The sequence below is a fragment of the Epinephelus fuscoguttatus genome, linkage group LG6 (genome assembly GCF_011397635.1).
Source record: "Epinephelus fuscoguttatus linkage group LG6, E.fuscoguttatus.final_Chr_v1".
In the NCBI taxonomy this organism is placed as follows: domain Eukaryota; kingdom Metazoa; phylum Chordata; class Actinopteri; order Perciformes; family Serranidae; genus Epinephelus; species Epinephelus fuscoguttatus.
In genome coordinates this window covers 11,471,372-11,483,927 of record NC_064757.1, presented here as the reverse complement: position 1 = coordinate 11,483,927, position 12,556 = coordinate 11,471,372, and the positions used below count along the sequence as shown (strand labels likewise).

General features: G+C 44.0%; 1 protein-coding gene across 11 annotated transcripts in view; it reads right to left on the bottom strand.

The window, feature by feature from the left end:
* The window catches only part of fbrsl1 (fibrosin-like 1), a 400,430-nt gene that overhangs the window by 104,174 nt on the left and 283,700 nt on the right, over positions 1-12,556 (bottom strand). For 9 of the 11 annotated variants that reach the window (XM_049577999.1, XM_049578000.1, XM_049577994.1 and 6 more), the window contains one exon: positions 7,061-7,090. The exons of the other annotated variants lie outside the window; for them this stretch is intronic. In XM_049577999.1, the coding sequence (XP_049433956.1) occupies positions 7,061-7,090 (30 nt within the window). The remainder of the gene's footprint in view (positions 1-7,060; positions 7,091-12,556) is intronic. 11 annotated transcript variants of the gene reach the window in all.

The window sequence follows — 12,556 nt, the reverse complement described above, 5'->3', positions numbered from 1 at the left end:
GGGCAGCCAAGCGTTTCACGCTAGACTTGTCATCAGGCCAGAGGGGGCATTCATACTGGGTGACAGCAATTGCGAGAGGGCGGGCAGGGGGTTTGGGGAGGGGGGAGAGAAGAGAGAGGGAGAAGGCCTCAGCCCCCTTCCCCCGCCTTGTACCTCCTGTCCCCCCTCTGCAATGATCAAACGTTATTGTAGGCAGGGTACAGAATTACAAATGAGTGTCCTGTGGCAATGGCTGGAACTGGATTCAACTGCTCTTTCCGCTCTGCTCACTCCTCAGGTGGCCACGAGGGGCATACCTCATCCTGCAACCCCTGCTGTCCAAACAGGATTTAATACTTGCATCTTCCTAGTTAACATGACAATAATAATCTGTTACAAAAGCAGGCGGTTTGTAAGCCCATGTGTTCACACACAGAGGTACTGGGAGATATGGATAAAACCTTAATCTCTTTCCGCAACTGTAAATTTAGGGTTTTTTTGTCACAGTATCACTACAAAATTTGATAGGGGTGGACAAAATTCAATTCAGAAATTGTTTAAAATAATCATACCATGAGACAAGACTTGAATTAAAACAAAGAATGATGAGTTCAAGGGTTACAGATTTCTGTATTTACAACTTTAGTATCCTCCTCCATGTCTGCCTACATCGTGTTAACTTGAGAGGCAGTTGGATTTGAGTGAGAATCACAATATCATGCAAGAATCACAAGATCACATGAGAGTCCAGCCCTGATTTGCTTCCATTGTCTGTCCACATAGCTCCCATGGTAGAAACAGTGTTGCCAAATCTCTACCAGTGGACACATTTCTACCTTTTCATGGTAAATACTGTCATACTGCCAATCCCTATAGTGTAATATTGAAAATATCTTGGAAACTTAGATGTGAAACAACTTACGGATAACACAACCAGGAAGGAAAATCCAGCAAATGAAATGCCTGACAAATCAAGGCACTTCTGCCTACTCGCTGATTTGCAACATTGCCTGCAATAGTCTGATACATCAAGAAACAAAGGATAGATCCCTCAGTATATAAAGAATGACAAAATCTCTGATGGCTGACAAACACTGTATGCCTTATGGTATACATCACCATATTGACTATCCCTATCCCTGCCATGTCCTTGGTTTCTAGCAGCTCCCTCCATCTCTACAGGACTGGCAGTCTGTTAAAGGTGAGATGTCTGACTGGCACGTCTTTAATCATTGCCATCGACTGGCCTGAGGATTTGTGTGCACTTGGGGTTTATCTCTCAACTCGGCTAGATAAAATGAGCACAAAGTCATTAAAGAGCTGAGACGAGAGAAAAAACAGAAACAGAGGGTAAAAACACCCTGTCAGCCCGACCCCTACATCGCAGATCCTATGAAGTGAGAGACAGAGTGAGGGAGGTAGAGCGATGCAAGAGGAGAGTGGGAGCTACTGAGGAGTCGATGCTAACAGCTGGCAGCCTCCCCCTTAAAAAAGAAGCGGCTGGCTCTAGTCTGGCAGCCAGGAGAGGCGAGCGAGGGACAAGCAGGGATGAAAGGAGGAGTGTGAGAGATGGAGTCAGTGATGAAAGGTGGGTGGTTGATGGTAGATGAGTGGATGTGGGATGGGGTGGGGGGTGGGGGGGGATTAACCAGCTTGCAAGGAGAAACTTCTGTTCATTGCCTCTGACACAAGCCGTCACATGAGAGACAGAGGAAGGGATGGGAAACAGAGAAAGAGAGACAGAGAGCAATGTAGAGGGAAGGAGGAGAGAGGAAGGGGGAGGCAGCCACATTGCACATCTTCAGGCTGTGAATAATTTAGAGGAGCACTGGGGAGACGAGACGAAGATGAACACAAAACACTGGCAGCGTTTGACCTAGAGCTGCAGCTACATCAGTGCACATCACAGAGCGAAGAGAGCTCTCTCTCTCTCGCTCTCCCTCCCTCTTTCTCTCTTTTCTCTCTTTTGCTCTTCATCTGCCTCCCTCTGTGTCAGGGAGGAAACAGCTGTACGCTATTCTTGTTTCGGCTCACATTCTATGAAACTCAACAGAATGGCTGACAACTTTGTTTCATAAGGATCTCTCTTTCTCCCTCCCTGCTCTGGGCACGTCAGAAGAGTTGAAGAGCTGCGCACGAAATGGATGCATGTATAGCCAGTCTGTGTGGGGCTGTAAGGGCCGACACAGGTCTGTGACATCAGACGCACACAGGGTTAATGATACCATTACATCACGTGAGAAACAAAAACTAAACGTCTGCACAGTATGTACTTTCTGTCGCTAGGGGGTCTCTCAATCAAAACAATAACAAAAGATGTTGATGACATTGTGAAGTCGCATGGGATCATGGGAGTTGTTGTCTGTGTTGTTTAACAACCATATAGAAACACGTTTTCTTCACGTTACTTTCAGTCATTTCATTGTAATGAAAAAGACGCAAGTTAACTTCCTAACTTACCATTAGTATTAGATGAGTCGACTAATCATACACTGAAGGCTACACCTACTGCAGCAAATACCCAGAGCTTTATTCGTAGTCAACAGAAGTTACGTAATAGCACAAATAAACTGACGAAGCAAGGCAGCAGTAGACCAGCAGCTTCCATGTTCTGCGGGGTGAAATCACTGTTTATGTCAAAAGGTTGTTTTAAAGAGAGCGCAATATAACAGCTTCACTGGGGCAGCAGCAAAATGTACTTTAGCCACCTGAAAATAAGCCCACCTAAAAACAACAATATCAGTTTAAGCGTACGCTACATTTTATTTATTAGTATTTTATTACAGCTTTACCTTGGTGTCAGACAGAGATTTCCGACAGGGAACTGACGCCTTTATCCATTCCCTCTTCAAAGAGGGAAGAGGCCAGACTCAATTGTCGCAGGACAAAGAAGTTGCTGGTCTACCGCTGCCTGGCTTTGTTTGTTTGTTGGAGTTATTTTATGACTTTGTTGAATTCAAACTGATGCTTTAAAACTCAGAAGTCACACAATAACACAGTAGGTTGTAGTAACATTAAAATGTTACCGTACACATTACCTTGGTGGCTGGCATGAGCCTCTTGGCACAGTAACACATTGTAGTAAACTGGATCAAAATTGAAATTACATATCAATAAATCAGATCTTCACTGGAAGACTGGGTGGCAAAATGGCGTGCAACAATGAAAAAAAATTGCTGTGTAGCAGATAAACTGCAATATTACTGTTTTTGAGTAAAATCTGTGATATTGTATCATCCCGTGTTTTTTCCAGTTTATAAAATAAAGTTATAGATTTCTGAGTTTGAACATTGTTGGAAACATCTGGGGGAATATAAGTACACAACTCAACAAAAAAAATATATATATATATAAAGGTTCGGTCATTTTTAGATATCTGAATGCATAAATGTCACATAGCTTTTCTTTCTCTTATATATCTTTGTTAATCGAATATCTTTTGGTTTTAGACTGATGGTTGTCCAAAAAATGCAATTTGATGTTTCAGGGGTTTAAGAAATTGTGATGGACATTATTCTGACAATCTACAGCCTCAATGATTAAATGATTTGCAGCAACAATAATCAACAGTTTACTCAGTAATGAAAATAATCACTAGTTGCAGGTACTTGACAATTAATACATTTGAAGAATTGTCTACCAAACATTGTGCCCATTGCATTTTAAGAGTCGTGATCTCAAAACTAATTACAAGATAACAAGTATTTACTTTGTTAATTTGATTCTAAATTAATATATAACTAGTGTAATATCTAACACGACAAACTGACATTTCATTGACTCATTTCTAGCAGAATGTCCACATCAGCACAGCCTGTGTCAGTAGACATGATGCAATATGAGAGAGGGACATCACTGTGAGCAACCGAGCGGTGGAAACTGCGGACAGCAGCAGTAAATAACAGCTGCCCTGTGATTAGGCATAGAAGAGGTTAAACAGAGCTCGTTCACGCCGCCTTTGTCAAGGTGCCATGAATCACCTCACCTGCTGAAGTGTGTGTCTGTGTGTGTGTGTGATGAAAGGACTACTGGGCATCTGTGGTGGGAGTGACAGTTGGGCGGACAGAGGGCGGTCTGATCACACCAGAAGGGAGGGGCCATTTATTACTGTAATTAAGGAACCGTGGGAGTAGAGGAGGAGAGATTTCTTATGCACACTGATATGCACGTAGAGGAAATCTCTTAATTTGGGAGGAATGATAGCACGAGGCAAGTGGATGAGGAGTAAAAACATGAGGACAAAAGATGGCAAAAAAAACTCACTTGCCTCTCTTTATTTTCTCGGCCCCTCCCTCCAACACCCTCTCACTCCCTCTCCCACTGTCTCCTGCTCGGTCTGCGTGGCTGATATTAATGGGACGTCCCTTGTTTGTAAATGTGCCAAGTTGTGTGCACCGCTGTGGGCTGTCTATTATAGCAGGCCTCTGGGGCAGCTTTTCCATATGGCGTCACATATGGCACTCAGCAGCATCAATTAATGTTGTTATAATACTGATTTTTATGAGCTAGGGTTTCACTCCTTTCCTCTCTTCTCTACCCCTCCACCCCCTCCTCCCTTTTTTTCACACCCACTGTCACTGATTATTTTTATTCTTCAAACTTCCTCTCTTCGAATTCCTCAAACCTTCGACAGACCTGGCTTCTGAACAGTGGAGCATCCGAGAGGTTTTCTGAGCCAAATTCTGAAAGCTCCTACCAGCTCTACTGAACACCGTTCAAAGACCTTGAACGTGACTTTGTTCCTGCTATACTGCAGAAGAAGGGTAACGCAATTGCCAATGTGTCAGAATCTTTGCATCTTCTCTGAAGCTAAGAGACTTCGATCAATGAAATATGAAAAAACACGTGAAAGATAAAAACAGCAATTATACAGACTGAAAACTACGCTGGGTAATATCACATATCTGCAACCAAACACTGCGTCTACAGCACCTATTGTAGTTGTGGTCACATTAGGCTAGCATCAGGGCCTATTAGTGTGTTAAATTAGGCCTGTATTTATGCACAAAGCAATAGACAGATGGATGTAAGAACAGAATCTGAGGGGCCTTTTTGTTCCCTGGTGCCTTTGGTGGTGGATCTGACAGGAAGGGAACAAGAGCGTAGCAAAAAGCCCCGCTTAAAAAGCTCCCAGCCACACCAGCCTTGTCAGCGACGCCACAATTAGAGACTAGATCACTGGCGCTTCCCAGCGAGAAACATCTCACCACCACTCCTCAATGGAACTCTTTCGTTTGAGGAACACACTCAAAGCTGGGTTTTAAAACGTTTCGGATGGCTAATCACTCTCAGGATGAAAGGCCCTGGCGTGTTCGTTTGTCTCAGCGTGGGGAGCTTCCCTTGCCGTTTCTCTGTCTCTGATTCTGATTGTTTTTGTTCGTTTCTTTTTCAGCAGGCAGGCGAGGCAGGCGAGCTGGCAGGCAGCACTGTTTGAAGGTGCAGTCAGACCCGAGTGCAGGCCTGATGCTTTGTAGTGATATTTCCAGCAGCACAATCTCATTACTTTTTGACGTGGGGGATGCGTGCAGGGGCGGATTGTCATTTCACGCTGTCAAAAGTTCCGTGAGGGAAACGGAGACAGGAATGGAACTTCAATGACCTGCATGCCTCTGGCTCATCAAGACTGAATATATTAAACCAAATAACACAGATAAAATCCAATGAACCAGATCCTTGAAGATGCTTGTAAACTTAATGTCCAGTCCCCAGGGTTGTTGAAAGGATCTCACTTCTTATCTGGAATCTTTGTAATTGGATCTATTTCACAGCCTCCTAAACCTGTCACTAAACATGCCCTGAACCTAATTAACCTACATACAGCACGGCATATACTGCAGGCAGTGCATGTACATATGTAGCTAAGACAAACAGGTCTTTGTGTCTTGAGAGGAAAAGTCCTGAGGGCAGCATCCCGCACCTCTCAAAGATGGTGAGAGCTTCTGGACATTTTCACATGGGACAATCATTGGCAGCTCCCCCCTTAAAAAAAAACCAAAAAAAAAAAAAACCAGGGGGGTTGTCCCTCGAAGTTGATTTCACACGGAGTTCTTTCAATACGGAGAAAAACTTTGCTCTGTTTAAGAAGCTGCCAGGCACTGATTGAAGCGCCTGGTTACTATGCGAACCCCAGCCTGTTGCTGGGGTGACTGTCCCAAAGTGCTTCCTGGGTAATTTTCGAGGTCACTGGTTTGTGCACGCCTATGTGGTGCAGATGGGCCCACCCTCATTCAGAGCCCAGCAGGAACTCTTTCATTAGACCCAGTGAATGGCCTCATTCATCCCCTTCACCTCAATTGGTCACGCTGCGTCTCCGCAGAGGGCCCAGGACAAACTTTTCTCTCTTTCCACTCCCTGATCTTCCACGCACCACCCACCTTAGTCATGCTTCACTTTTGTTCGGGAGCATGTGGTGGCTGAAGCTCCAGGCCTCATCTTTGTCTGCAAACTACCCTAGACTGAACTGGAACCAAATTGACATTGCTGTCTTCGTTTATCTTGAAGAATGTAAAATAAAACAAACATTATATGACACATTACTGGAATCTAGCGACATTTATCTAACGCATACCCATAAAAAGAATGATCATTCATATTCAGAGATATTTTTAAATATTTTGTGCAGTTCTTTATGACTTATCAGAGCTTTAATGCCCTGTCCCATACTCCTATTTCTATCTCAGTGTTGCACGAAAAACCCCAAGGAGCCATTCCAGCAGAATTCAGAGCCATTTCATCCCTAAGTTGCCTCTCCCTTCATTGAGTCGCTCCTGTAACTGCAGTGCTTAGCCATGCTAGTGGCTCCTCTACTCCTTGCCTCTTTTTGGCCCTCAAGTGAGTCTCAGGTCTGGCCTAGTGAGAAGTGACTAATTGTCTTGAGTTGTTAGTGTGCCTGGAATGAGATCCACTTCAATCTGCGACAGGGTGCACAATAATTTTGTTTCCCCCTTCCTCCTCCCCTCTCTCTCTCCGTCTCCTTCTTGGAGCAGATTTACCCCTTCTGCTTCTCAAGCTACTGAGCTGTAAAATTGAGTGGACGGCAGGCAGGATAAAGAATGAGACCTGGCATCGTGGACGCACTAACCTTGAGGAGGGCCACTGCTGCTGGCTGCACCTAAAGAGATGGAGACAGAACGTCAGCCATATTGGACTGAGGAAGGTTAAAAATGAGGAGGGAGGAAAGACCAAAGGTGGAGAGAAAGGTGAAGACCCTTGCTGAAGAAACAGTATGACAGCTTGGTAAAGCTGATCTAAATCAGCATGAGGATGGACATACACACTACAAAGAGATGACAGGGTGTCAACCACAGAGAGAAAGAGAAAGGAAAAAGCATTAGGTATCATTTAAACCGACCTGGTCTCCTCTTACATTCCTCGATCTTCCTCACCTCCATCTTTACTTTATAATGTAAAGTCTTACCCTAGTAAATCCGTCAGCTACTGCAGTGCACAGTACAGCTACTATAGCAGAAAGATAGATAACTTTATTGATAGACTCAAGGTCCATTTAAAAAGACACACAAACACAAATATAATTTAAAAAAGAGACAGTCATACCAGTGTTTCCACATAGCTGACTGATATCGCACAATACTGAGACCATAGCGTACTATTAAGCTTTGCAATTAAACAAGTCATACTGAACACATACAATGTTTGACAAAATGTACATATTTTATAAAAACAGTGTATAAAACGACCCCAGAGCATGTTTCCTAGCAGTTCTAACAAAACTATCCCTCGTAATGAAATCAACTTGTATAGCCACTCCTGGAACGAATCTGAGCAATCAATTACTATGAATCACAAATACACTAGCTGCAGTTTAGATGTGAACAAATGGAGCCTCAGTCCCTTACAGATGATATTAGTGCACTGAGCTGCTCTCTCTCCACGAGAGATTAAGCAGGTTTGTACTCTCCCAGGCGGGCAGTGCTCCCCCCTCCAGGGTGCTGCACTATCATTTGCAGGAAAATTACTTCAGTAATGAAGAATCCAGGCCCATAAATCCTCGTGGCCTCACCTTCCTTCGCCTCCCAAGTCTCGCTGAACAGCTAGTAAAAATTCCCTTTAAAAAATTCATAGCGCAATTTTGCTCAAATCCCTCCCAGCAAGCACAATTATGGAACTTTCATCTCAATTGATTTATGTCCTGGGCTAAGAGAAGGGGGGCATGGGTTGGAGAGGGGTGGGGGGGGTGGGGGGAACAAGTGGTAAATCATTGTTTTTAAAAGGGAAGGCGTAAGGCCTTTTGTCACTTTCACTGCATGTGTGTTGCGGTGCATGTGATGGAGAGGTGCATGGATGAGGGGAGGAGGAAGAGGAAACGTCTGAAGGGTTTGAAAGCAGGATTGAAATGGCAAAAAGGAGGAGGAGGGGAGGGAGATGGGGTTGAAAGGAGCGGTATTCCACTTGATTAATAACACTAATCAAATTATACAGTGTTCCACTGTGCCCTGAAATCTGGGGCCATAATGTCCTCTAATGGCGAGGTTCATGGAGCTAAACTTCAGAGGGAAAACACGGTGCTGACTGCTGCATGCCTTAATGAAGGCAGTAAAACATCCATTTCCAGAAGCCATGAAATGAAAGGCAAGATTGTAGATGTGCACCCAGTGGCTCTCCCACTGCAAAAAAAAGAAGGCTGTTAACACAAAAGACAGTGTCGGAGAGAAAGGGAGAGGGGGACATACAGACAGACAGAATGACGCAAGACCTTAAGAAGAGAAATGAGGAGAGAATAGTACAAGTGAAGAGATTTAAAGGGCAAGAACACCAAGAGTAGGGGGATATAAAAAGAAAAGGGATGATGAAGTGAGGATAGAAAGACAGATTGGTAGATGCTCTCAGTGCTTTATTTCCAAAGAAGTTCTCTTCTGGCATGAAGACAATCTGTGTCTGCTGATTATGGATGAGCCAGGCTGCTTTACTATGTCTGTTATACTTAGTGCTGCTGACAGCAGCCACAATTCATCACTATTTAGTTGCTGATGCACCTAACCACAGCATCTTCCCTCTCATCTATCTCAATAGCACTCCATTAGAGTATTCCCTCTGTCCATCCAGGCATGCATTCTGTTGATCCATCTATCCACCCGTATTTCCATTTGTCCGTCCAGCCACTTGTGCGGTCGTCCATCCATCCTTTCATCCATACATCGGTCCATATGGCCATTCATCCATCCATATGTCCATCCATTTATCTATCCATCCATGTGCTGTCCACCTATCTAACCATATACCAATCCATCCAATCTTGTGTGGATAAAATTCTGCTCTGAAAGATCTGACACATACAACAATATTGCTCTGACCTCAGCTGTCAGCTAGTTGCAGCAGGTAAGAGATTAGCTTGTAACTTCTAGGCACCATGCCAAAAGACAGTATGACTTCTGTCAACAGCGGCACACTATATGTCGAGCATCAAAATCTAAGCACAACACATAAAGATCACTAGTCACAAAGTGTAGTCCTGCAGAAAAAAAAGCCTGCCGCATTAAAACTAACTGAAATTCCAGACACTTCAATTTATAGAAAAAAAAAACATTATGGTTTACATTCAATCTACTAAATTGCACATGCTACAAACAATCAAATCAGCCTTTGCATCTTGAATAAAGCAAATGCTGTTCGTAGTCCTTGGGGCGAAATTTCATCTGGAAAACCAGGGGGGGAAAAAACAACAAAGCTGAGAAAACACAGATTGCTATTGTTATTATTATCATAATTACAGTTGTGCTTATCATGCAAGCGGCCTCAATCAGGATGAAATACAGTTTCATTTCATGAAGCTTCCTGTTTTGACTGGCTTGAGTTTGGGAACCACACACTTGGCTGGCGTGCCAAAAACTCAATCAGGCGCAATTACATAGCCATCAGATAGAAATGTAATTGATTTGAAAGCTGACATGAGATATAACTACATTACAGTGGAGGCACAGTGGGGAGGCTCCTTGGGGACAGGGCCTACGGGGAGCTCATTACCGCCAAGCTTTGAATTATTGAGTGCTAAGGCAGTGACATTGAGGAATAGAGGCGGGTGATTGGCTGTTACAACTCGGCAAGTGTTTATCTCAACTTACAGCAACCTAAGACATCTGAAGGAGTGATCTGCCCATGCATGAATATTGCAAGGGGAGAAGTTGTAATGGTTCATAATTGAAAGGGTTCAGGCCAAGGGAGCGTCTGTGGGTGCACACCATGTCTGCCATTTCCATATCTAGTACTTGTGATGAGTTCAGCTAAGGCAAAATACAATATCACACTCTGCCCGTGGGTCGTTTGTTTCCATAGCAATAACACCACCTTGTCCTCGTGTCACGTATTAAGCGCTTTGGTTAGCACTTTTTTGTGGATGTGTCACATGTGACACCCAACCCCGCACAATGAGAGCTGTGTTAGCCAAGCACGGTGCTTTCCAAACTTTACTTTCACTTAAGTAAAATCTGTTTGGTTGGGTTATGTGTTGTCTTTCTTAGTTGCTGCTGAGCTTGCAGGCTTGTCTCATAGAAACTAGAAGAAACAGCGCCATATGTTAATTTGTCTGTCTTGTCTTTTTTGAAGTAAAGCACCAGTACTTATATTATGTTATCAGACACATTTTCAGTATTTCCACTTCTTAGCTTTACAGACACAAAGAGCTGAAATTAGGTGCCAGCCTCCCTTGGGATGGGGGGTGAAGAAGCACATCTGCCTGACCCTGACCACCACCCTATGGGTCCTCCCTGAAGTGCTGAGGGTTGACTGTTGAGAGGATAAAGATATAAGTCACTGCAGCAGGGCCCCACCGTCCCCCAGGAAACTGGTGACTGCCTACCTCTGGGAGAGCTATGCCCCCTAGGCTTCTGCCACTGATCTCACTCTGTCTCTCTCATTCTTTCTATCACTCTTCTCTCTCTCCTCACACGGCCCTCCTGTGAGCTTTCTCACAAAAATGAGAACTCAATTAATTCAGGCGAAATGAGGACGAGGGAGGAGGAGGAGGAGAAGGAGGAGGAGGCCGAGGGAGCCTGGAGGGACAGAGAACAAGCAAGAGAGGGGAAGCCTAACAGAGCTGCTTGTCGATCTGCGGCCTAGAAACAGCAAACAGAGCACAGGGTGACTGTGCATTTGCACCAAAGTCTTTAGCCAAGTTAATCCTGTCTGCAGTTTAAACACGGCTGATGAACGAACGCTTCTCATTACAGAGGGGGATGCTGGGTAAATAGATGGGTCTGAGGGAGGTAGACAAAGAGAAAAGAGCAAAGCCTGAAAGAGATGAAGACAGAGCAGACATGATTAAAGACATATTGACACTCAATCCCCCTGCATGTTGTTTATTAGAGGCATGCTGGGAAGGTCTCACAGGCTGACCTTTTGTTAGAGTTCAGTGACTGACATGCTTGCTATTATAAAACAACGGTGAAAGACCAAGTGGCAACCTCTGAGGCTGAAAAAAGAAGCCAATGCGGAAGTGCCAAAAACTGCAATTCATCAAATGGCCACTTGAGGCTGGCTCCAAATCAGAGTAAATCCCTGTAGATGCCCATGTGAAAATGCCCAACTTAACAACAGAAGTAAATAGTTTATAGCCTGGTATGTAAAAATGGATTTAGTCTCTACAGCTAATTTCAACTGTATATAACTCACTGTTTACATTTTATTAATGCCCAATGTTATGAATATTTAAGAGCAGGACCGCTTGGGTGACAGGCCGGTACAGTTGTTGCTACAGTCTATGAGTCAGTCACCGCTAGCTCTTCCATAGCTCTACCCTCTTGTTCAAATGTGGTCACTTCTGGCCCCCCAAAAACAAGGACAGAGCCAAGGACTGAGTGCCACTGTGCTCTCTAAGGTGTGTGTGTGTGTGTGTGTGTGTGTGTGTGTGTGTGTGTTTGAGACATAGAGAGTGACAGGGAGAGGTTAAGAGAAGTTGGAAGGTGGACTATTTCATGCAATGTTTCTGTAAATTATTAATTAATCAATCAATCAATTTTATTTATAAAGCCCAATATCACAAATCACAATTTGCCTCACAGGGCTTTACAGCATACGACATCCCTCTGTCCTTATGACCCTCGCACAGATAAGGAAAAACTCCCCCAAAAAAACCCTTTAACTGGGAAAAAAAACGTTAGAAACCTCAGGAAGAGCAACTGAGGAGGGATCCCTCTTCCAGGACGGACAGACGTGCAATAGATGTCGTACAGAACAGATCAGCATAACAAATAAACAGTAATCCACATGACACAATGAGACAGAGAAAGAGAGAGAGAGAGAGAGAGAGAGAGAGAGAGAGAGAGAGAGATGCAGGTAATGACAGTAGCTTACAACAACATAACTTACTTACTCGTAAATCTGCTTCATCAGTTAATGCAATATTACCTGAATCCATGATATTTCCTAGTAAGCTTAGCCGAACCCACTTGACCCGGGTCATGCAGGTCGTGGGGCGACTCAATACAGTAATTAATTAATAATTTCTCCGTCTTGCATTTAGTGTGACAAATGTGTTTTGACTCTAGCGGAAGTTACCTTACCTCCCTACTACACAGCACAGGGAATCAACAAAATGTAGTGTAAAAAAATGCTCCATGTATGT